Here is a 25,934-nt window from a genome sequence, read left to right as displayed (position 1 = left end):
ATGTTTTAGGTTTCTCCCTGCTCTGACACACCTGAGTCTAATGATTATCAAACCTGTGACAAGCTTCAGCTGCTTGATATCGAGCACATCATTAGACTCAGGTGTGTCAGAGCAGGGAGAAACATTTAACATGCAGGGCAGTAGCTCTCCAGGAGCATGATTGGGCACCCCTGATTAACATAGACCCAACAATTCCCCCTTGAGTACAGAGTGGCAACGTAAACCTTCCCTTTAACAGGCAGGAACGCCGAACAGACCCAGCTCTATGGAGGACGGACATCTGTGTTGACCAGTTGGGGAGAAAAGGAGAGAGAAGAGAGAGACAAAGACAGACAGACAAAGACAGAGAGACACTTCCAAAGATGCAAGCAACCACAAAAGTAACAGTAACTATAATAATATCTATAGTTCTTTGAATATGACTTATACTTTATGTTAAGGCAGTAAATATAGTAGAATAGTAGAAACAAGTACAGCTAAAGTGATTGAAGTGAGTGAATATGACAATCATAATAATTAAGGCGGTAAATATGATCACTGATGAACAGAGGTACAGCTGTGTTACAGTGAGATATATAACTGATGATGTTTTTATGGCTACAAATTTTGTACTTTATAAAACTAATGATAGTATATATGAGTAATAGTAATATAGCAGCAGGAAGCGTCATGCAGGACCACGGGAGCCGGCACCACCTCGATCAGCAGAGACCTGCGAGAAGTCAAACCACAAACAACTATGGGGAAGAAGTTGCATTAGTAACATGCATTGATGAGACATGGATGATACAGACAGAGAGGAGAGAAGCTCAGAGTATCAGGAACAGTATTATCCCCCGGAAGACTCGGTCTATAGCTGCATCATTAAGCAGAACAAAATCATCTTGATCATCAAATCAGTTATGTAAGTTTCATCTGCTGAATCTCTGGAGTTGTTAAGAATAAGTAATACATTAATATTTGATTGTATTTACATTACTTCTGTAAATAAAACCAAAAAGAAGTAACATGAAAACAATCTACAAACACATGTTCAATAGTCTCCCCCTCACAATCACAAAAATAACAACTACTGTTATTTACAGTTGGAAAGTATGTTCAAAACAGTGCTGCCCCCCATTGGGAATACATTGGTCATTCAGGTTTCACAATCAGTGCTGGTATCCAAGAAGTGCATATGACCTCTAACTCTTTTATAAATATCTCTGCATTAAATAAATATGTTTTTGCTTTAAATTAAGTGTTCAACGCAAGATTCCCCCAGAACATGTGTCTATGAAAAAGAAGGAAATCATGACGGGTTTGGTACCACTGTACTATAATAATAATAATAATAATATTATTATTATTATTATTATTATTATTATTATTATTATTATTATTATTATTATTAAAGACAGAAACCATATACCTAAATGATGCATGATAATTTAATGCAGTATGTACCATGAATCCCATCATTAACAAATGTTAGTCATCCTGATTTTACGTGATTCATTTACACTTAATAGATAATCAGTTACATCACGCATGCATATATGTAACCAAATTAGCTAGATTCCTCTTACATAAGATTGTTTTGTATTTCTGACACATTTACAACATATTGGAACGTGAGTTAATTCTGTCACATTTCTATCAATATACAAAGTAACTATGAATTCAATTTTTTTTAACTGATGATCCATTAAGTGTAAAATAATCCCATAACGTCATTGGTAATTGATAATTTGTTAATGATGGGATTCATGATACATACTGCCTTAATATATGCATTAAATCATCAGTCATGCATTACTTAAACATTAATTAAGTATATGATTTGTGTTGGCAAGTATTTTGTAGCTGTAGCTGCTGGTCTTGCATCTCATTAATGCATGGATACATTATACATTTATTTATTATTTATATTTTTCAAATAAAACAACAACCATCATATAACTAGAAAAACTAATAATCCAAAGTATAATTTTATAGAAATGAAAATACTGAAGTAATGTGTAAAAAACTTTCTGGACAAACATCTAATCACCTTATAAATGACAGAGGAATACAAGAATACAAACAGCTCAAAATGTTATTAATTCTTTATTTCAGGTAATCACAATTATGCATTTAAATATGACAAGCAAAAGATTAAAATATACAGAATAATTGGCTTTACAATCATTCATTCACTCAATTTTCCTTAAACAAAAAGTGTGCTGTGATAGTAACATTAAATATATTTAAACAGTATATTGTGGAACAGGTAAACAGCTTTATGATGGCAGTGTATTTTTCACCTCAGGAATGTTTTAAAAGAAACACTACTACCTTGGTTTAAAAGAACGGATGCTGTTAATCATTTATGAAAGTTTCTTTTCTCAAAAATATCCACTGGTGAATTCAGACATCTACTATATACATTTATTTTACAGTCACAGGCAGCAGGAAACACAGTAATCAGTGTAACCATTGAGAGCCGCCTTGTTTCTCTGCTTATGTCTCTGCTTTTGTTTGAGACGTGTGATTTCACTTTGTTCTAACACCAAAATGTGAGCTTTTTGTTTTTGCAATATAATAACATCTGAGTATTAAACAACATACTCGTCCATCATTGCAAAGAGCTTTACCTTTGCTGCTAAAGTCACATTCAGACTCAGACATTTACACTTTCAATGTCAGACATGTATTTTTCTTTATCATGACTATTGTTCCTCACTGACAGCATTCATACAGAGCTCTGAGTGCAGCACAGCCATAAAGGTTTACACTGGTAGCCTCAGTGTGGTGCAGTATGAGGCTCACTTTCTGGCAAGCTGGCTGCAAGTAATTGTTTTCCACATTGCATCGTGTCACAAGGTATAATAAATGCAGCGCAAAGTCATAAAAACTGGTTAATGGTAAAATTTTAACAGGGTTTAGCTGTGAATGAAGGTGAGTTTTTATATCTTTGCTCAATATGTTTCTTTTTAGACCACTTTTCTGTTGTTTTTCTTTTTTTTAGTCATTTCTTATATCTTTTGAGTATGAATGCCCTCATCAGGACTTAACTAAAAATGCTTGCATTGCATTGTGCTGCTGGTCGGAAGACTGAAAAACATCATCTAAGGTCCATGTACCATATGAACATGGTCCATCATTACAGTACTGCCATTCATTTCCTTTATAGCTACCTATAGCCTGCAAGGTGCTCAGGAGTAGAAAGTAAGCACGCTCTTGTGGTTGCCTCGAATGAGCAGAGTGGGTGGAAGGTCCTTGGTCAGAATGTCCAGCCAGGCCATGTAGAGGAAATCAGAGACAGATTCCTTACGAGCAATGGGCATGCTCCTGGAGCAGGACAAGGGCAGAAAGATCATGTTAGACAACGTTTTCTCAAAACGTTGCACTTCAGTGTCATTCAGGCAACAGTTGGTTGTACTTACACAATGATCAGATTGGCTGTTTTGGAGTTTTGCTGAAGCAGCTCATTCAGTCGTACCTGGAGGTTGGTCTGTAAAACAGCAGTTGAATGCTGAATGAATGTCTGACCCACTTTTGCTGTTTGATGCGTTCATCTCCAAACCAAACTAATGCATACTGGCATCTATGCTGTATATAAAGTCTTAGTGTCAGCGGTTTTACCTTCTCCTCAAAGGAGCTCAGCTCTTCATCAGTGATTTTCCCGGGCTGCTCTCTCCGCATGGTTTCAGCCTGAGCTGTGTCTTTAGACAACTCGTGCAGACAGAAAGGCTCAATCATGTCCTCGAACTTCTTCAAGCTGGAGGAGAGCAGATAAGACCATGAGCTGACTGTAGAAATATTCATTTTCTAATCGTTTAGTATGCAGATACCATGAGGTGATTAAATTGTACTCTAACTCCAGCACCATCTGGTCTGCTGTCACTATTATAACTGCAAAACGCAATCACCTGTCAGCTCTGGGAGGGACGTGGATGTCATCAATGACGTTGATATCAGTGCAGTTAATTCTGAATTTTTGCAGCAGAGACTTCATGCTGCAAGAGAGATAATTACACACTTATTAACTTTCATATAAATGTTGGTAATTATTTTTCAGTTAATCCTAAATAACATCTTCTGCAAAGGGATGGTATTAGCTCATGCATTTTCATATCTGGATTTTGCCAAGTTAATGTGCCCAATATAACTTGTTTTTTATTGTTTTTACTCACTCCTCCTTATCCAGATCACTGCGTCCAGGCTGCCCTGCAATGAAGATCCTTAATTTACTGTCCTTCCACTTCTTCCTGGTAGTGAGGATGTAGGGGAGCAGAAGGGTAAGACCTGAGAGAGAGAGACAGAGAGACAGAGAGACAGAGAGAGAGGGGGGAAACGCACTTTTATTTTATTGTAAAACCAATGAATGCAGTTGGTTTCATTGTTCAAAATACAGGTATTTCACATTTGCCAAAGTGGTTACAGTATGTTATTGCACTTATCAGTTTATCTGTCTATTAAAAGGGTATCTCAAACACGCATTAAAACACTTCCATGAATGTGGTGGAAAGACCAAGCTTCCGACTGCTACTTTACAATCTTTTGTTCCATTTTTTGTTTTATTTTATTGTTCAGGTGTTATTTATTTTTACACAGATTTCTTCAATCTGCACGTTGTCTCCATTAAGAGAACATGATGTGTCTCAGTCGGTACACGTATCTGTTACCATCTTTATGGCGAGATACATAAAGAGAAAGCTGCCTGGGGGAACCAACACCTACCTCCATCATCAAACAGCCACCACACATCAATGGTGCCTTTAGGCTGTTTCTTCTTGAACTGAGCACTGGCCTCCAACAGCCTCTCATTCATCTTGGCAACCTGCGGGGGCGGAGGGCCGCATACCGACACTGAGAGAGAGAGGAAAAAAAACTGTATGAGAAATGAGAGGTGGATGAGGGAAGAGGAACAGTGGGAGGGAATCTAATTGAATGACGGAGCGTGGAGACTTAAGTTGGATGGGAAAACTAGCACAAATCTACATTAAGAAGTGACTCTACATCAGCAGGAACAGCCATCTCTCTGGTTTAATGTTCCAATGAGTAGGATCCAGATTGCATACTAATGACCATTGCAGTCTTGCCAGGATGCAGCTCGACGGTGTGTGTGTATGTGTGTGTGTGTGTATTCTGTACAGACAGCGACAGATTGAGTGAGAGGCTGCAAGCACCCTCTGCTGTCTGGGTTAAAGGATTCTCTTAAGGGATGCTCCTCAAACTGGAACGAAAGGGACCATGTTATTGGATTACACCCTCACAGACATCTTTAGTGGGAGCGCTTGATTCAATTATATCTCAATTGGAGTGTGGGGAAGTTTCCAAAGAAGATGTGTGCCATTGGTTTCATTTGTTAAATGTATGTTATCTCAGTGGAGGAGAGATAGATACCTCCTTTTTCCCCACGTATTTATGGATCATACTCTTCTTTTGATGCAACCTCTGCTTTAGATTTAAGCCTTACTGAAACGTTAGATTTGAACGGGGAGAAATATCCTCTAGAGAGAGTTACCTCTGGTTGTGAGCACTTGCTGAGAGGATTTCCTGGACTTCCTGAACAGTCCTCTTGCTTTCCCTCCGTTCGGCATCATCTCATTGTCCAGTGCCTGTTGTTCCTTCGCTGCCTTTAACATCTCCTCTGAAAGACAGAATCAGATTTCCGGTTTATGACAAATAATTGTGAGTAAACGTTTACTTACTTATGATAATCTTTGTTTTTGTAAAGATTTCTACAGAGGCACAGCCGTAAACTGGTAATTATTTTAGCATCTTATCTGTTAAGTACCTGACCTTTATAAATGATTTAATCTACAGAACAAAGTGCCCTGGCTTATCAGTGTTATTTTATTATAGTTGGTTACTGTGGTTTGTTGTGAGAATAAAAGTTCAGCAGTGGGGCAGTTTGTTTCTTTTGGTAGTTTAAAACAAAAATGGATTCAAAGTCTGTTCGGTTCGACGACTACTCTCTCTGTATCTTTTTCTTTTCTATTTATCTATTAATACAGGCAGATAATATACCCCTAACCCATACGAATATGACAACATTGATTGAAGACAAGTCAACCTCACACAACATCAGCAACAACTAGGATTACTCAAAGAAAAATAAATAAAAGACAAAAACATATAAAAACATTTTTTTTTACAAATTCTTTAACATTTTACTAGGTTGTATCAGTGTTTGCTGCTTCATTTATTTCATGCTGCTGTTTTGAGACCACTTATTTCCTGAAATTGTGTTTTATCCTAGCCTACATTTGTGCCACTTGCTTTGAAACTACTTCATTAACCCAACTGTTGTAACACTGATGCAGGTGTTCCTGCAGATTAAAGCACACAGCCTAAGAAGTTTTTCATACTGACCTTCAGCTTCGACAATGTGCGACACATCAAGTCCCTGGTCCATCCTCACCAGCACTGTCCCATACTCAAAGTCAAAAGCATCACTGTCAAAAAGAAAAAGAGAATGAGGACACCAGAGATCTCCGATCTATGTTTAATTTTTGGGTACATTTTGCATGTGTATTTGTGACTTACTGCAGTATTCCCACATAACTCTGCACTGCCTCTGTGCCCGCGGTCTTCCAGTGTCTCTTAAAGCCCATCATTAATATGTTAGGCTTCATTCGGCCTAGACCAGAAGCCTGTAAGGAAAAGCACAACACTCATAGCATAAAGATAAAACTCCAAATGAGTTAACTGAAGCAACACTGGAACAAAGTTACCCTGCGGTTGTAAAACCTGGAGTTTTCATTAACCAGAGAGGATTAAAAAAAAAAAAGCATCAAAACAACCTGACACAAGATGGCTGTGAAGCTGTTTTACTGGCAGGAATTATGACTAGATTACTCGGCAGATCTCACTTTGTCTGCAGGAACTCCAATCCAATGCAGTGTTAATCAATTATAGCTTTTAATCTGCCGTGCTGTTTGAAGTAAGCAATCCTAACAATGAACCGAGGCCTTATCTCCAAAGTGCGATAGCCACAGAGCCATAAGACTGTTTTCCTGCTCCTCATTAACTATCTCCTCTTCTACCTCCTGCAGGAATGTCCTCGCCAGATCCCTGAGACAAATCCAGGACGGAGTCATAACACAGCAATAGATACTGGCTGTTGTGAGGATGAAATGGGTCAATAAAACCTGTTCCTGCAATGTTTCCCTCTGATCAAAACTTGCCAGTTACACATTAATCAAATGGATTTTTCTGGGTTAACTGGTTTGTGATTTTTCTTTGCAGTTGTAAATCGTTACCACACTGACCTGCAGCAGGCTCTCAGTCCCTTCCCTGAAGCTGTCACAGGCCACACCAGCGTAAAATGCTTTACGATTGGTCTTCCGGAGCCACAGCTGGTTCTTCTCCATGCCAGCGTTCATCTGTTCGAGGGCCTCTGATCTCGGGCCCTAGAGAGATCACAACATTTGTCAGTGGAAGTGGTTGCGTGTGTTTGAGAGAGAAAGAGAGAAATACACCTTTTTCATATTCAGAAGACACATTTGACCCTAAACTTTAGTCACAGGTATCCAGACAGTTGGCATTTCCCTCATCCCTGCTTGATATTCACTTGAATATCCAATTCATGTAAATTCTGCACTCCCAAGATTTAGGAAAGAGGATATGTGCTGCCTTGGTAATATCAAATATAACCTTACCACAAACACTTCACAGGTGAGACAGAGCCCGTAGTTCTTAGAGAGGCAGTGAGCCAGGTCCAGGAGAGCTGGTCTGGCTCGTGTTGAACCTGTCAGTGCTAAGATCTGAGGCCTAAGACAGAAACGAGAATGTGTTTTAATGCCACTCTGTACTTTAGAATTCTGAAAATGTCTTTTGATTTAAATGTTTCTGTATAATTTTGTACAAGTTGTATTATATTGATTTGAAATATTTATTTGCACCCACAGTTATGCAAGGCACGCTTTTACCTGAAGTTCTTGACGTGATCTTCCACACCAGACAGAGACAGAGCGTTGTTGACTGCACTCACAAATGTCACCGCCTGCGTGGACGAACCCCAGTTCACATCTGGAGAGAAAATACGAGTTCTAACAGGTTAGATCCATCATGCACGCATTACGGACGCACTTCAGAACATACAAACATGTACGTGCAGCTCACCTGGCTTCTTGACTGTAACATAAATGTAGAGTAGGATTTCAATGGCGTATGTGAGTAGAGCAGCCCACCAGTTGATAACAAACATCACGACGCAGCAGAGCAATGCACCCAAAAGGGATAGCCACATGTTGTAGTATTTATATGCTGGTCTCCACCCTGGGAAATACACAACATGAGATTAAGTAGATTTAGATTTAGTAACTACAGAAGTATATTTTTGATGTTTTAATATATTCACAGTCACTTAATACATATTTCCTTTAAAGAAACTGTGGTGTCAGTTGATGTCAATAGAATTACTTCCGCCTAAGCTACTTTGTCTGTTGAGACCCACCTGGAGACTTGGCGTAGGATGCATGGAAGCAGGAGAAATTGATGAGGGCATAAGATGCCAAGAAGAAGTTTGAGATGATAGGAGCAATGGTGTTGAGATTACCTACAGAGACAAAACAAAACCTCAATTAAATTGGAATTAATCTTATCACTCATCTTTCACAATACATAAAAATTGTACTCATTTCCTGCTAACTGAGCAACAGTAAAAAGTCCATTTGTTCATTTGAACAGTCACGATAGACAGTTGAACTGACCAACGAGAATGAAGGCCACGGATATAATGAATGTGAGGATGTAGCCACGGATTGGCTCGTTGTTCTTGCCATATCCTTTGGCAAAGAAGTGCAGGATCTTGTAGATGTTGTCTTTACACAGTGCCTGAGGGGAGAAAAAGCTCAAGTTAAATATTTATTTTTGTTGTCAGAGCAATTAATCTACTGTAGTTGTATCTCGGTGAATAGTTCCTCCAAAAGTTTACACTGCAATTGCACTGGGTTTAGAAAAAAAGGAGATGAGTTACTGACCTGGAAGACTTTGGGAGCACTGACGAGGGAAGCCAGGGCTGATGAAAGGGTGGCTGAGAACGTTCCAGCAATGATGAGGGGACCAAACCCAGATACCAAGGTCATCACCTGAACCAGGCGAGAGGTAAGCATTAGAAATGAAAAAAGTGCTCCTTCTTATGAGCGGATTAGAGTTTGAAAGACTGTGTACCTGATTGTCGTTCAGCAAGCCATATTTGCATTTCTCTAATGCACAGGAAGAGAAATCATAGCCGAGCTCACAAGCAGCTGCTGCTGAACCATTACATGGCAGTCCTACACCAGTAGTAACGTTAATGAAGTCAGCTATGTTTCCTGTGGCATCACGGACAACAGTGGCAGCTGACCAATCAGAGAGGAGAACAGATGCATTGTTTAGGATTTATTTGTAAATCTAACAAGCAACCTCACAGATATACTAAATATTCCAATGTTTGTATGGGTCATGAAGACAATTACATAGACAAAATTTATAAAGTTTCTCGGTGTAATTGCATTTTATGGATTACTTACAGACACAGAGGGCCACACCCAGGTAGGTGACACCAGTTATCAAGATGGCCAGCAAGGTACCTTTAGGTATGGCTGCCTGGGGATCCTGTAAAAAAAACATCTTGCTTTAAAACAAGTCATATTCCAGACACAACGTTGACTAGAAAAAAAACTCACTTGGTAGTTTTTATCACCTCCAACCTTTTTTCAAGAAATGTATGTTGTGCCAATGCTATGTACCAAAGCAGCTAATGATTCATATGCATAGCTCTTGTACAATGACCTCTGTAGGGAAAATTTACCCGCAAGTCACCAGAGATGTTGGCTCCAGCCAGGATCCCGGTTGCAGCAGGGAAAAAGATGGCAAACACGGAAAAGAAAGTCTCACCCTCTCTAAAGTCTGGAGGAAAATTCTCTAAGAAGATTTTAGCTGTGAGAGAGGGAAGAGAAATGGAGTGGAGGAAAGAAAATTAGAAGTCAAATTGTTTCTATCAAATTATATTTCTTGTAATGAAGATGTGTGTTGGTTGGGAGAGGGTGTCTTACAGTCATAATTGAAGATCCCTTGTAATTTCTTTTCGGTGGTTGCAGGAATGAATGTTCCTACAAATACGTTCACTATGGCCACCAGCAAGATAATGAGTAGAAGAATCTGTGCCTGTGTGGACAAAAGAATGAAACACATTAAAGTTATTATTGGACTTTTTACCACAACAAGCAAAGGCAGCCAACATAAAGTCCATTCCTCACCTTAGCTTCCCATTCCATGCCAGCTACTGATATGCCCAACAGCAACACCACTGTAATACATCCAACGATTCTGATGTCATTTACTTCATCCACCATGACGATGGCATTATCCTGAGTGTGGAGGAAGGGACGGAAGATGCATGGATAAGTCTGTATTCAAATATTTTGGATATCTCCTAATATACTCCCTCTACAGTCACCTGATTATAAGATCACACACCTGGAGCAAATCCACCACGGTCTCAGCAAATCCCACCACGTACATGGCCACAGCCACCGCATTGGCAAAGGCGAATATTAAACCAATTGACCCACCAAACTCTGGTCCCAAACTGCGGGATATCAGGTAGTAGGCTCCTCCTGAAATGACAAAATGAAGCGTACACATACATAAGAGCGGTGGATGATTAATCGCCACATCACTGATTCAACGATTTAATGTCAGGACCAGACTAGAGGGCTGTAAAACAGAGAAAAGGCTTAAAAAGGTGACTTTCAGGTGCAGTTGTGTCTTTATCTACACAAGCTAGTCATTCCATTCACTCGTTATAGATTTTATGTCATGATGAGTGCGTGTTATCTCAGGCTATATACATTTATAAATCATGTTTAAACTGTTGAATCTGTTGCATGAACATCTGTTCAGGGTGAAATACCTGCATGAAATGTAGGTCAAAATGTTTTGATCATGAGGGCTGATGATGTCTTACCTCCTCTGACCACACCATTAGTACAAATGGCAGACATAGAAAGGCCAGTGATGGTGGTGACCACACAGCTGAGACCAATGACCACAATTCCCAGACCTGAAATGCAAACAACAGCTCAAAATTATTATTTCTCAACTGCAACTTACTCAGGCATTATATTTAGGTTGTCAGTCATAAAACATTCTGCTTGTGAAACGAAACCCTTCTCCCCACAGTCACCTTTAAACACAGAGTGAGTTAATGTCCCAGAGGAGCCTGGAGGCTATAAGTAACAGCCGTCCGCTGTACCTGCTCTGCTTACTGCCTGCAGCTTTTTCTGCTTCTCAAAACCATTTAGTTACGCCGCCTGAACAAAGGCTGATGCCGATCGATATGTTCTTAAGCAATGAACACACTCATGAAGCCGTTCACACAATTTCTCCATTCTCCCTGCCGCTCACACACACACATACACACACTGCTCATAAAGGTTTGGCTCTCAGAACAGACCTTTAAGAAGTTTCATTATAGGATCTCAGAAAGGCTTGTTATGTTAAATCTGTCCCAATTAAATCACTCTCCGCTAATGAGGGGAGGACTATATAATCCTTAATAACTTTCTAGTTCCTAGAATTACTGGTAACAACACTCTTAATTCTCACAACACAGATATTTAGGATTAGGGTTGGACAATTTGGCCAAAATATATAGTCTATGTAAACTAAACAAATGCCAAAGCCTATTTTTGTATACTCCTGTGAGAATATAAAAACTTGACAAATTAAAAGTAAAGAGTATTTTCTCATTTTATTAATGACTTTAGTGCAAAATTAAAAAGATAATGTAGAAGGTTCAGAACTTAAAGCCTTGCCTGAATTATGTAAAGGTTTTTTCAACATCGTGGTAGAAATTATATAGAAAAATATATACTACGATACACATTTTCATATTGTTTTGATGATATATACGTCATATCGCCCAGTCCTATGAAGGATCTGTCGGTTGTTGCTTCAGACGACTATATCAAACTGAAAATAACCCTGGTTCAACTGGGGGTTTCATCTTTGGGTTCACTGATGGTTGATCATGCTTTATTAAAGCCTACATTATCAACAGTTCCCAGTAGTTCCCTGAGCTTTGTATGAAGCCTATATCTCAGGCTATATGCACTTATAGATCATGTATAAATGGTTGGTGCCAGGTGCATTGGCTCTGTTGTGTGAGAGTCTGTTGGTGAATTCCAAACATTTCATAGAAAATGGCCCTAATCACTTTAGGAAAACTGTCAGAGGTAGAAAATAACAATTACAAAAATGAGCGTGTGTCCCATCTGCTTTATTAAAGCCTACATTATCAACAGTTCCCAGTAGTTCCCTGAGCTTTGTATGAAGCCTATATCTCAGGCTATATGCACTTATAGATCATGTATAAATGGTTGGTGCCAGCTGCATTGGCTCTGTTGTGTGAGAGTCTGTTGGTGAATTCCAAACATTTCATAGAAAATGGCACTAATCACTTTAGGAAAACTGTCAGAGGTAGAAAATAACAATTACAAAAATGAGCGTGTGTCCCATCTGCTTTATTAAAGCCTACATTATCAACAGTTCCCAGTAGTTCCCTGAGCTTTGTATGAAGCCTATATCTCAGGCTAAATGCACTTGGCCCTAAAATGGCCCTAATCACTTTAGGAAAACTGTCAGAGGTAGAAAGTAACAATTACAAAAATGAGCGTGTGTCCCATCTGACCAACATGAATCCTTGTCTCACTCACCCCAGCCTGCCTGACCAAAAATCCAGGACAGACGGATGAACAACATGACACCCCAGATGTTCAGCATACATCTCACCTGTGAAGGAGAAGAATGATTTAAGTTCAGCCATGTTTCTTTTTCATTGTGTCATGTGAGGGATAGAAACATTGTATGTTAACATGATGCATACTTGAACATACAAAGGTTTTATCCATAGTTTCCATTTCAGTGACAAACTGAAAAATCTGTAACTCAATGAAAAGTACTAAACAGTATTTAGAAAAAAAACATTTGGGATCTTTTTTTATGTGTGTGGCAACAGAACAAATGACCAACCAGCAGCACTTGTGCAAATTCTGGCCTTGAAAGCCCCACTTGGCCCCACTGTGTTATCGAGCCTCCTCTTGCCATGTTGCAGTTAAAGCGACCGTGCTTCTATAAAGTGCACTGAGCCCGTCATGACCCAACATAACTCACCAGGACGCCCCTTATCCAGCCAAACTTTACTGCTCCTTTGTCACCGTCAGTGGGACCACCAGACTCCAGATCTTCAGAGGGGGTCCCGTCACTCCCCTCGCCATCGTCCTCCACAGTGTCTGGCACAGAGATCGCTCCATTCTGTCGGGAAAATGTAGCGAAAAATGAAAATGAAACATTTAAATTCATCTCAATTGACATAACTGGGACATATTCATGATGATATGGTGCTTTTAGTGCTTGTGGTGTTAATGTACATTTTTCAATTGTAAGAAAAACATCATTAATATTAAGAAGCTGTCTGGTGCAAAAAGAGGGGAGAGGAAACCATGGTGGTTTGATTTGGATGAAGATTGATAAAGCATTTGCAGAGACATCACACTGCGTCGTGTCGGTCCCTGTAAACTGAAGAGACAAACCTAATTCTCTATGAAGATGAATACTGACTGATAAATGACTCTCCTCCTGCCTGATTTAGTGAGACCTCTCAGATGCATTTCATTTACTTGAAAGAAAAAGGTTTTGGCAACAAGTTGAAAGCCTTTCAGTCGCAGTGGAGTCATCTATCACTCAAACATCAGCATCTTTTTATTCAAATTTACTCACTATTTACACTTTAAACAAATTTATGACCTTGACATGATGTTGCGTGTTTCAAGTAGTGAGATTTGAATGACTCAATAGGATGATTTGCTGTATTCGCACTTTATCTCTCTTAAACTGAAATGACACATCATTTCTTTAATTTTCTGCAGAGAAAGTCCACTTAAAGATTTGTCCGTTCAGAAATGGTAATCTAGTTCAAACTTTAAAACCCAAATGACCTCTAACCCCATCTCTTTTGCAACACAAGACAATGTAATGACCCAATAAAAAAGCACTAAAAACTCTAAGGTGTGTTATTTGCTGTGGAGCTCTAGAAATAACTTTCAATGTCCTTTTTAGTTTTACAAGTCTTTAGGTAAAGATTTAATGACTGAACTGTGTGGACACTGAAGGTGATGATGTTTGAATGATTTAACAACTATTAAATATCTAATTTGACTCTGTTTTGAGTCTTTAACCTCAGTGAATGGACTGTGGCGGTCGGGAACAGAACAAAAACAACAGTTAAAGAGTCAGTGACTTGAATTTAGGACTCAGGGAGAAAAAAAGGTGTAAATTACTTTCTGCAGAGGGTGAGGTGAAGGACACACATTCAGACCATGTATTCCAGGGAAAAACGGAAAGACAAGAACATAAGTGGAGAGGACCTGTGTCATTCATATTAACAACGTCACCATGTGCACTCACCTTCTGAAACACATCATGGAGCTCCTGCAGGGATGGTCGCACAGCACGGTGACCACTCACACTGCCCGCATTGCGATAGAAGTCAATGTTGGGCACTCGATCCAAAGTGTCATGACCAAAGGCACTGACCACCGAGGGCCGGACCGTCCGGTGGTCCCCGTTAGAGAAGTTGGTCTCATAGACGGGAGGTTCATCCAGAGTAGAATCATAAGCGGGGTTTACATGCTCCCCTCCGTTAGACTTGAGCCTCTCCATCAGGAATGCTGAAGGAGATTCTCAGATTTAAACAGTCAAGGATAAAGCAGCAGCAGTGTGGGTCTTAAGTCTTCACTCATCCAGCAATGTTTTAAAAGAGCAGAGCACTGCATCAACTAATGTGGTTCTCCTTGTTTATCGATGTATCGACTAAGAGATCTCTTCTGCTGCCCCGAACTTGTATGTAAGCTCAGTTTGTCTCAGATGGCCTACCTTTATACCCTGCATCCCAGGGTTATACACTGGCTGATAGCTATTGGTTAACACTGGATCAACCCTCAGAAAAGCGGAACGAGGGGTGTAAGATATGTCCTTGCTCCATCCTAGGGGACACAAAGGCATTGCTTAACGATTAACCAAGTCATAAACGCCAAACGAGAGATAAAGGCGCTCATTGCCTGAGTTCTGGAGAGCTGATTACTAATATTATTGTCTGAAGTGCAGGACAACAGCACATGTTGTCCTAAGTTTGCCATTTATGGCGCTATGAACGGTATTTCCTCAGACCTGTGGGCCCTTTGGATGAATCATTGGGAAACATCCACATGGAAGTTCCCATTGGAAGAATACAGCTAAGTAGGAAAAGTTTCAAGGTTACAGAACCTTTATAATGTGTACTACTGTGGCAGGAAAAGATAAAGCTATGTGGGATGATTAAATATATATATGCACATTTCATAACGAATAAATAAGAATTAGGATATATTCAATAGAACTAATGTGATAACAGGAGGGAGCTTAATCTTATAGTGACTATTAAGTCCATATGAGTTACATAACCGATACATAAATGTTATCTCTAATGATTCTCCACGACATGTTAACAGGGAAAGCTGGTGGGTCGGCTAACACAAACGAAATGGCCGTATTCATGAGGAAAATGGGAGTTAATATGAGACTTTGAATTACAGGAATATGCCGGAGGCACTTCTTTATAGCCACATGACTTCTAAAGTGCCTTTAAAAGTCCTCCTAACAGGTAAACTTCCTTATTACTGATACACCCCAGTGATTTATGCGCACAGTGCAAGGCTGACCTTGGATGTATTGTAGAAAAAAATACTCCAGCATTTGTTTTTGTGTGCAGATTGAATGAAGGCAATCAATTTCACAATGTTTATCAGATTCAGAACACAATGCGTGGTATGATTTTCGTGACAAGTTCCTCATGGAATGTCATGTACAGCGCTTCTCTTCCTCTACGCCATTGTGTAACTTCTATGTCTTAATCCGACCGCAACAGGTTATTTTAATTGTGATACCAACACTTTTTGTTGCATGTTCGCAGTGGTAGAAGTACTTAGATCTTGTACTTAAGTAAGTAGCAATACCACAGTATAGGAATACTCTGTTAGAAATAAAAGAAATATAGCCTTTCATCATCATATTATTATTACTGATGCATTGATGTGTCATTATTCATTTTACTGTAATGTTGCACTGGTACAGCTTATATTAACTACTTTCTTTATCCTTTATCTGCTGAGTAGCTAAAGTATTTCCCCCTTGGAACAATAAAATTGTATCTTATCTAAAGATAATTAATTAGTAATATTATATAATATTAATACACCTTAATCACAAGGAGGCAGTCTGATCCTCCTGTCTGCATGTCAAAGTGTCCTTGAGCAAGATACTGAACTCCAAGTTGCTCCTGATGGCCAGTGCTTTGCATGGCTGCTCCTCCACAATGTGTGTGCGAAAGGGTGAATGAGATGCAAATTCTAAAGCGCTTTATATGGTAAAATAGAAAGGCACTATATAAATGGAGCCCATTTATCATAATAAATCTGCAAAGTAACAAGCAACTAAAGTTATCAAATAAATGTAGCGCAGTATAAAGAACAATAATATATTTATAATGTTGCAGGAAATGTACATATGCATGTATATGTACAAGTATCATTCATTTATATTTAAGTACAAATTTCTAACGCTTCACATTTGTTGTCAGATTTAGAGTTGTAGTCCCAGTTGTCCGAAGATCCCACAGTCTGGACTTGAGATTAAGGTGATTCCCTGTTTATTATCAGTGCTGCTAGACTTTTGTCTGCTCTGCTTGGGGAGATTCAGAGTATGCAGTGCTTCTGTGTGAACTGTAAGCATATATAGTGAATCTACGGTAGCAGGTGCATAATCTGCACAACAGTTAAAAGTCCAGATGATAGAGGCAGAGAAAGAAATCCCTTTGCAGGATGTATCAAACTATGCTCTGTTGATAATTTAAACTTTTTTTTTATTTTTTTATATAGGACTTTTTAAGGAAACCTGCAAACAACTAACAAAGGGATATTCAAGAACTGGGCATATATGTAAAATGCAAAATGATTTTGAATCATTTAAAAGTAAATTATTAAACATAACAGCTTAATAATAGTTAATAACTGATATTAAACATTAATATATGTCATTGTAGGTAATTATTGACTGTTTGATACAGGATTTTAGAGGAGTTTGCATCTGACTTATTTCAGAACAGCAGGCAACCAGAACAGGCGTCTGAGGAGTGGTAATGAGAGGTCCCCGTCACCTTGGCCAACATCTGCAGCTATGGCACAATTCTTCACTATATCTTGTGATAAACCTTCTTTGTGTTCTGTGATTGAAAACTACAGTCACATAAAGGATGAAATAGTTAATAATAATGTTTTGTTTGAAAAAAAACATTGGGTACAAGTTTCAATACTTCCCTGATCAGATTGCCTCAAGCAATTTTTGTAAATGACTGTACTAAAAGTAGCATTAATTGTATATTACATGTTTGGACAGCTTTGGTAATAGAAAAGCTATTTTATCTTCTGGTCTTATCCCAACAAATCAAGGACATAGCTTGTGAAGTCCGAAGACCAGAAGTAATAAAACTGATGATTGATAATCAGCAAAAGCTAAGGTTCACTCTTCAGCTGACTCATTGGGCCTATAATATGTAACAAGAATCCATTGTTACATTAGCGTCCTAATATCTTCTGTGTCCCTAAACGACGCTAAAAAACTAAAAAAAGAGAATATTTCTAATCAATTTAATTGTTCTTTGATATCTGCAGCCATTGCACGTAGAAGAAGGAGATCTATAATTCTTTCCCGTCTATGCAAAGAGGAAGTTAGTTGTCTCTTCTTTGTTCCAGTCAAAAGGTAAGTGATTTACTGTATTTAAATTAAACTTCAGACAAAACACTGCACACACAGATATGAAAATACAATGCAGAGCTGACACATTTGTTAAAATTTGATAGATGTATAACCCGTGGCACTCGTTGGGTAAGATCTTCTTCTTAAGGTTAGTGGGCTTGTAGGCTAAAGAGGAAAAGAACAATGTTTTTTTCCCGCTAAAAATAGATTTCAGATAAGAGTGTCATATAGGTGACAGAGACAATGGTGCAATAATGATTGCATTCCTGGCGAATGGCGTGTCGAGGGAGTTGTGCAATGCATGGTGGTCTAGCCTCTGAGCGTGTACTGGCCACAGGAGAAAAGGCTGGTCGACTCTGCAGATCAAGACCTGCCTTATCACCACGAGACTGTCAATGAATGTCTGTGTGTGTCGGCTTCTGCTGCTACATCAGCAACTCTCTCTCTCTCTCTCTCTCTCTCTCTAGACCATGCGCATACATACACACACATCATATGTTGCTGTATAAGGGTCTACTCCTACCTCTGTTGTTAAAATTTTGATTGCCTCTTTTTCTTTCAGTATTGCTCTAATGCACCCACTCCCTCCCTCACTGTCTGTTGCCGCAGCGACGTTGGACAACTACTGCTAGAGTTTAGAGTCAGAGAGGACAAAAAGGTTCGACATTTTCATCGAGTTATTTTGTGCCTCTGATATGTTCTGTAACCAAGACTTTCACTTAAAGTATCATGCTCATTTGTTAAACTTATCTCACAAACATTATTTTTTATCTGACATACTCTACAGATTGCAATAATAGATCCAAAATGCAAAAAATTGACCTACAATGTTTTAAATTGAAGAAATTTATTTCACATCATTGAATCAAATCTATATCAATGAGAAATCTCTACCACCAGGTGAGCAAGCAACAGGTCAGAGACACGCTAAGTATCTGTCATCATGATATGCCACACACACTCGCCCACGCACACACGCACGCATGCGCACACACACACACGCGCGCACACACACACACACACAGGCACGCAGGCATGCACACACACAAACAGGTGCTCTAATGTTTCTAGATGAAGGCACATAAACCCATTGAAGGTCACAGTAAGGCAGATTCACAGCACTAAGGAGAAACCGTAGACCGTAGAAATTAGCAAAGGAACACTCAAAACCTCGACCAGTCTGACACATTACAGAATCTCTGTTTAGGACTGTCCTGTTTTCCTCTTTCTGGAAGGAAGAGAGCAGGTGAGAAAGGTTGGGGATGGTTGAGAATAGGAGGAAAAAGATGTTCACGTCCAGTGCTGACAGACATCCCACCCCTGTTTTCCATGTGACCTTTTCCTCTGCAGACAGGTAGCGAGAGTTTATGCTTGTCATTAGAAAACTAGCAGCGCTGAGCGAGAGAGTCCTTCCTAGTTTCCAATCCTCATTTCTCTTAAAAGTTCTTTGGCTTGGTTGCATCAGCCAACTTTGACAGACGGAGCAACTGACAGTCCATCAATCATTGTCATATGTCTTTGCAGACATACTGTCAAAAGTAAACAGTGTTTGTTCTTCGCTAAGACATGTAATCTTGGCAACATACAGAATACCATCACTCAACGACAGCAGCAGTACAAACTCTGAGAGTTGGTTTTGCATCATTCAGAAACAGTAACATCATAATGTAAATCACAGTTTGTTCAGTTGCCTTTCATTGCATGATGCCACGGAAAGGACCAGTCAGTACACACGCAGCAGCAGCAGCAGCAGCAGCAGCAGCAGCAGCAGTAATAGCAGCAGCAGCAGCAGCAGCATTCCTTTTGATCACCAAATTGGATTTGATTAGTCCATTAAGCACTAGCTTGGCATAATACCCTGTATCCAACCATATACGTACATCCCTGCAGAGCAGCTCTGCTATACATTCAGGTGAAACTGCTCTGTTTCCCATTCTGAGTTCACATAAGGATTCTTGTCCCTGAGTCTTCAATATCTGAATAATTCTACTGCACCGTAATCCCCCACCCTGTCCCACGAGCATCCACCTCGTGTCATCTACCGACATTCAACTTGTAAGTATGGGTTAAAGGGAGCTTCAGCCTTTTCTGTGTAAATCGATGAGCTGAAATGCACACCCCCCTGGCAGAAGGGCAAAGAATATGACACAGAATCTGCATCACACTCGCCCAGACACACACAACAACAGACATGTAGTCACATACAGTAAAAAGACTCCGTAACTGGATCTGAACTAAAAATGCACACACATTAAACAACATACACAGCTTCAGTCTCTTAGTTCAGTCCGTCACAGAGAGATGTCTTCATGTTGTGTCAGGTGCAGTGGTTGTGCAGGGCTGTGGCATGTGTGTGTTTGCATGTGAGCGTATTTTTGTGTGTGTGTGTGTGTATGTATTTATGTTTGTCTACAGGCATTTCTGTTTATGTGGATATCTATAGATGTGTGTGTCCCTGTGTTAAGTAAGGGCATACTCAAACGTCCCTTTTTCCAGCCCCTCGACGCCATCAGCCCAGTTTGAGGAAGGCATACTGCTGTAGGGGTCCAGCAGGATCCTGAAACACCTTACTATCAGCAGCCCAAGGAACACCAGTAGCATCCCCACGAAGGCAAATGCTGTCTTCTGCTCCAGAGTCAGAGAGTGCGCCATTATGTCGTTTCCGCTCATGGCAGCAAGGGAGTGGTTGTAGTGGACGCTACACATGGTAAACCAACATCTAGGTGCCTCATCTCTCCTCTGATAGGGTCAGGCGTTTAGAAGCCTGCATGTTACCTGGACAGAGATTACATGATGGCTTCAGATTAGTGCTGTCTTGTCCCTTGTGCAGAGAGGATCCATTTAATCAACCTATTTGAATATTACCACATCATATGCAGGCACTGTGTAGGCTGTTAGTAATAACAGATATGGGAATGAGAAAATACAAAAATTCCACTATTAAATGTTGTGAAATGAGCTGACTATGGAATGTGAGGTGCTACAAGTATCTATAAATAGCATCTTTTGAGTGTTGTATCAAACAGATGCCCGGAGACTTCGATCTTTCTCTCTCTCTTTCTCTCTCTCTGTCTCTCTCTCACTCTGTTCCTCTGGGAATTTTGCAGAAAATTACAAAAAGCAAACAGGAACAGAAGAGTGAGGGAGACTGCAGGAAAATGGGCTAAGTAATACAATCCAATACCAGGGCTACATTCCTTTAAGTCGGGATAGAATTACAGTGTGTCGCAGTATATAGCCAGCTGTTAAACCCAGGCAAAGCGGTAAGGTATCAATAAGAATTTCCCATCACATGAAGATGTGATGCGATGTATGTTTGGTTTAAAAGAGAGGGCTCTCTACCTGTTGCGTGCGAGCAGATGCCTGTCAGACGGCGTAATTCCATTACAAGAAAGCGGCGACTGATCAAACATAATCACAAAATTGGTGTGGTCGGACAAGTGGAAGTCTGCTTCTGACATTCTTTCCCCCCTTAATCTTTCATATGAACACAAGCAGCAGGTGGCTCGAGTGAGAGGGAGGGAGGGGGGTTAGATGAGAGAGGGAGGGTACATACAGACAGGGACAGGGGAATGAACAGAGAGAATTGGGAAAGACAGAGGGAGAAGGAAGTAGAATGATAAGGGGGACACTGCACAAGTAGCCTATGCATGGAGAGAGCGAGGGAGGAGAGGGAGGGAGTGAGGTAGGGTGAAAGACAGAGACTGCATTGACATATTCCCTCGTGAGGATGTCCTAGGAAGAAAAAGCAGGCATCTCACCGTCATTATCGTTCCATCCTCACAGACCTGTTGCTGCTGTTTCTTGTGAACAACTCCTCTTTCTCGGAGCCCTCAGACACATATCCATGAATTCATCCATCACTGACATACTGGAAGTGCTAGGCTTACCTCACATCTGAACAGAAAGATAAAGAGAGAAACACGGCAGCGAGGGAGAGGCTGGATCAAGCTATGATATGTGTCTTTTCTCAGACATACAGCTCCTCTCCTCATCCTCCCTTACTTGCTGCCTCCTACTCATTATCATTCTGTTTCTCTATCTCTCCCTCCAGAAGCACGCACGCTTGCTCCTGCTGCATGGCAACCACTTGTTAGTCTCACTCAGCTGCTCTGCTGCCTCAGTCATTCACAACATTCCCCTCATCAGCAACACCAGGACGGATGCAGCAGCATAAACAAGCAATCCGCCTCTTCTTTTTTATCTCTCTTCATTCTCCCCTCCCCTGGCTTATTTGGCTTTTCTTAAAACGACTCCACCAAAATGTGACAGGAATATCATGGTTTAGCCAACAGGAGAAATGCTGCCTCTCGCTGCTTCTGGCCAGTAAATGCTGCTGCAAAGGTATTTTTGGTACAACACAGCATTATCCTCCAAGCCTGGTTTGATGATGTGTTTTTAATGGCTGCAGTTTGCTGTGGTCAAATTTAATTAGCCCCTCTGCTTAAAGCCTTACAAAATCAAACTCCCAGGACATGGTGAGGGAGAAGAGACCCGTATTTGCTGTAGTGAATGAAAAGCAGTATTGTATAGGACAACAGACAGCAGGTCATCTATAACAGAAGTATAACAGAATGCAGCAGTGAAGCGGTTGGCCATCTGTTTCGCTGTTATGCAGATTCATATCAGCGATGTAGTTTTTGACACAGTGGTGCAGTGACTCGGATCTAGGGATAAGACATGCTTCTTTTTTGGTTGTAAACAGCAAATTCCCTAGGAGAATATAAACACATAGGTGAATAACCTCCCTTGCATTTACTTTCACGTCAAAGTTTTGTGCCTCTGCAGTGTCTTTTGAACTGTCCTTTTTCCTTTGGTCAGAATAATTCGGTAGTCGTGCTGTGTTTTGAATGTGTCTTGGCTGTATTTGGATAGAAACAGGTAATGGGGCACCACTGTGATTTGACCAGGGAGTCAGCTACTCCGTTTTATCTCCTATTTATCCCAAGGACAGTTCTTGCAAATTAGATGAGGAGATGTCACACTGTACAGACGGGGGAAATTGTTAGACATTTTACCTCATTGCCCTCATCAACTTAAAAGACAAGGTCAAAATGAAAAACTCTTACATCACCGCACAGTAGTGTGTGGTCATCGGCGAGGAGGTCAAGTTACAGACAATCCATTACAGTTAATTGGCTGTCAGACACATATGTTAGATAATTTCCTTCTGAATTGTCTTTATCATATCTGTCAAGAGTCAGAACCAGCACATTGTGTGTAAAGGTGTGCTGATGTGCTTTGGACTCTTTTGGCTCTGGAAGAGAAGCTGTTGAGGCAATCGAAACCTGTTGCATAAAGCATATTAAAATACTAAACAGTGTCCCATAGGACCAAAGGATAAAGATTGTTAGACTTTTATCTCAGTCAGACAACAGGTCAGGAGCAAAACTGATATTAAGAACAGTTAAATTATGATTCTGTGAACTGTATCCCCTTTAACGTTAATGAACCTCGCCCCCCAACCTACAACCGCCACCCTTGTGTGATAATACAATCTGTACAAAAAAGTACAAAGACAGATGCAGTAGACATGCAAGATTTGAAGTACTTTATCAGGCCTCCCCATTAGCCTGACAGCTGCAATTACTAATTCCCACCACTGGATTAAATCTGCAAGGAGATCTGCCTTTTTAAAATAAATATAATATTCTGCAGTATTTCTATTAAGGATATATTTGCAAAAGAAATGCAACTGTAGTTGCCACTAAAGATATGACATCAATTTGTCGACGATAGGCTTGAGGTCTCCAGTAATCTTGCAACCGCCATATTAGACAATTTAGAGCCAGGTTTAAAAACTACTGCTTCAAGTCAATAAACGTTTTAGTCTGGAGTGTTTCCAGGGAAGCCAAGGTTTTTTTAGTTACTACTGACAGTGAGAAATCACATCCAAGGGCGTACTCTGGATGCTACAAAGAAAAAGAAATCTACAAATGTGGTCAGTTACGTTTGTGTCACTGCTACTCAGGAAGCCACGTTCCAGATTAAATGTACATAAAGTAAGCTTCAAAATCCAACTATTAAAAGGACTAGCAATCAAGGAAATGTATTATCAGTTCATTGACCTGGTTTTACATTTACAGGGTGATACTGTACTGTATGTTAAAGGTTAACATCTCTGCTATGTCGCAGGTCGACCTGATCCATGGTTGCAATTAAAAGTTGTTGAAATCCATCCTTCATCCCCACTGACTTAGCAGTGGCATCGGTTCCTGAATTCAATGAAAATTGCATATTTATTTTCTGGAGTAATGTTGCAGCAATTCTTAAGTTTGTGGCTATAGCATGCAGCAACCTAAGCACCCGAATAAAACATGTCAATAGGAATCATACACCTCCACATAACATAGTAAACATCTAAGCTCCCTGTAGATACACTGAAGATTCTGATGCATATAAAATCACTATTTGGACTCAGGTGTAAGGTGAATTGGTCTTGATCGTTTGACTGTTCATCTGCATTAATGAAAAACTTCCAATGAAAATTGTCATCAATGTAAACCTGACAATGAAATAAAAAGTCTCATTGGCGTTATTTGTTTTCTAATATGGCTTGCTTTAAATCATTGCTTGGATGTACATGTTAAATGACAAAATGATAGTTTTTGTTCAGTTTAAAACTATGGTTTATTTATAAAAAGGTCAAAAGGTTATTAATGCATTCATCTTCAACCGCTTATCCCGGGGTCGGGGCCGCGGGGGGGCTGGAGCCGATCCCAGCTGACATCAGGCATGAGGCGGGGTACACCCTGGACAGGATGCCAGTCTATCACAGGGCACATAGAGATGAACAGAGACAGACAACCATTCACACCTAAGGGCAATTTTTACACGTGCATGTCTTTGGATTGTGGGTGGAAACCGGAGTACCCGGAGAAAACCCACGCAGACACGGGGAGATCATGCAAACTCCACACAGAAAGGCCCAGGCCTGAATGCAAACCTGTAACCTTCTCACTGTGAGGCGACAGTGCTAACCACTACACCACCAGAAACTGGACAAAATTTTCTATAACTGCACAATGAGCTTGATGTATTATTGAAGAGACTTGCTGATAAAGACAATTAAATAGTTTATCTGGAGGAAATTATGGCCTATTCATTTGCATAACAACATTTGCGGCATATTTTGGGAGAGGGTTGCAAAGGGGCAAAACTTTCCATAAACTTTTATTTCATGTCGTCCACAGGCACAAATGTGTGCTTCAATAGTCTTGTGCTCTGGGCTCAAAATGTGGCCTCAATAGTCCAGGGTTCTAGAAATCATCTGTGCAGGGGGCGTGGCCTCAATACCCCTGCAGTAATCAGTGTGCTATGTGCATGTGATTGAGGAATAGCATATACTGTATCTCCTCAAGTGTTCTTGCATGAAATCTGGTTGTTTCAGTCAAGATTATGCAAAAATATATTTACCCTAACTATATTTAAAATCCCTGTTAAGGGCCAACCTTTATTTTTTGTAAATCCCATGTTTATTATTGTTTTGTTCCCATACATTCCCGTTAATTCCCATTGAAAGTTTCCATCTTTGAAAATTCTCGGAATTTTGCAACACTATTCAGGGACCTACTGGTTCAAGATTCAAGATTCAAGAAGCTTTATTTATCCCGAGGGAAATTATTGTGCAACAGTTTCGATACAAAGGAGGAAAAGGATCAGAGTAACAATAAGCATAAACATAAATCAAATCAAAATAAAGCTAACGTCAGATAAATCAAGCAATGAACCAAGTGTGACAGAGTGCAACAGACGTCGTGGTTAAGCGTAGGTATATACAATATACAACAATACGCAGCGTGCAGTTTAGCACTGGTACTGCTTTGGTGGGTTGCATAGGCCTAAATGCTCAAAATTAAACACATACATGCAACCATATGAGGGGTTCACTTTCTGCTCACACTTATGTATTTACGTACTCACTCACTCACTCAGTAACTGTCTGACCATTAAACTGTCCAATAAACTCAGTCAAAAACAATCAATCATGTGCACCACCTTCTTCTTCTCTTCTTCTTCTTTAGGGTTGTACAGCAGTTGACGATTCTTCTAACCCTTTACAACCTTGTAAGTTTTCCGGTGTTTTTCCAAATATAATTTTTCTCCCTTCCACGCTAACCTCTTTG

At 40.0% G+C, this 25,934-nt stretch overlaps 2 protein-coding genes across 2 annotated transcripts; both read right to left on the bottom strand.

Moving 5' to 3' along the window:
- Window positions 1-3,176: 3,176 nt before the first annotated feature.
- slc12a1 (solute carrier family 12 member 1) lies at window positions 3,177-14,679 on the bottom strand (the record flags this gene model as incomplete). Its single annotated transcript, XM_083916674.1, has 26 exons — window positions 3,177-3,312; window positions 3,408-3,475; window positions 3,607-3,742; window positions 3,894-3,980; window positions 4,158-4,269; window positions 4,705-4,833; window positions 5,492-5,617; window positions 6,343-6,425; window positions 6,517-6,623; window positions 7,242-7,382; window positions 7,632-7,743; window positions 7,902-8,001; window positions 8,095-8,250; window positions 8,429-8,530; window positions 8,685-8,808; window positions 8,955-9,062; window positions 9,145-9,314; window positions 9,486-9,570; window positions 9,767-9,894; window positions 10,011-10,122; window positions 10,215-10,325; window positions 10,435-10,574; window positions 10,925-11,020; window positions 12,675-12,750; window positions 13,132-13,272; window positions 14,425-14,679. 26 exons carry the CDS (start codon window positions 14,677-14,679, stop codon window positions 3,177-3,179), a joined length of 3,141 nt encoding a protein of 1,046 aa, XP_083772800.1.
- Window positions 14,680-20,268: 5,589 nt separating this feature from the next.
- ctxn2 (cortexin 2) lies at window positions 20,269-20,514 on the bottom strand (the record flags this gene model as incomplete). Its single annotated transcript, XM_083917328.1, has 1 exon — window positions 20,269-20,514. One exon carries the CDS (start codon window positions 20,512-20,514, stop codon window positions 20,269-20,271), a length of 246 nt encoding a protein of 81 aa, XP_083773454.1.
- Window positions 20,515-25,934: the final 5,420 nt, after the last annotated feature.

The sequence above is a fragment of the Echiichthys vipera genome, assembly GCF_963691815.1.
Source record: "Echiichthys vipera genome assembly, chromosome: 1".
Taxonomy (NCBI): Eukaryota; Metazoa; Chordata; class Actinopteri; order Perciformes; family Trachinidae; genus Echiichthys; species Echiichthys vipera.
Note: the sequence above shows the minus strand (reverse complement) of the source record. Positions and strands in the feature narration are given on the sequence as shown.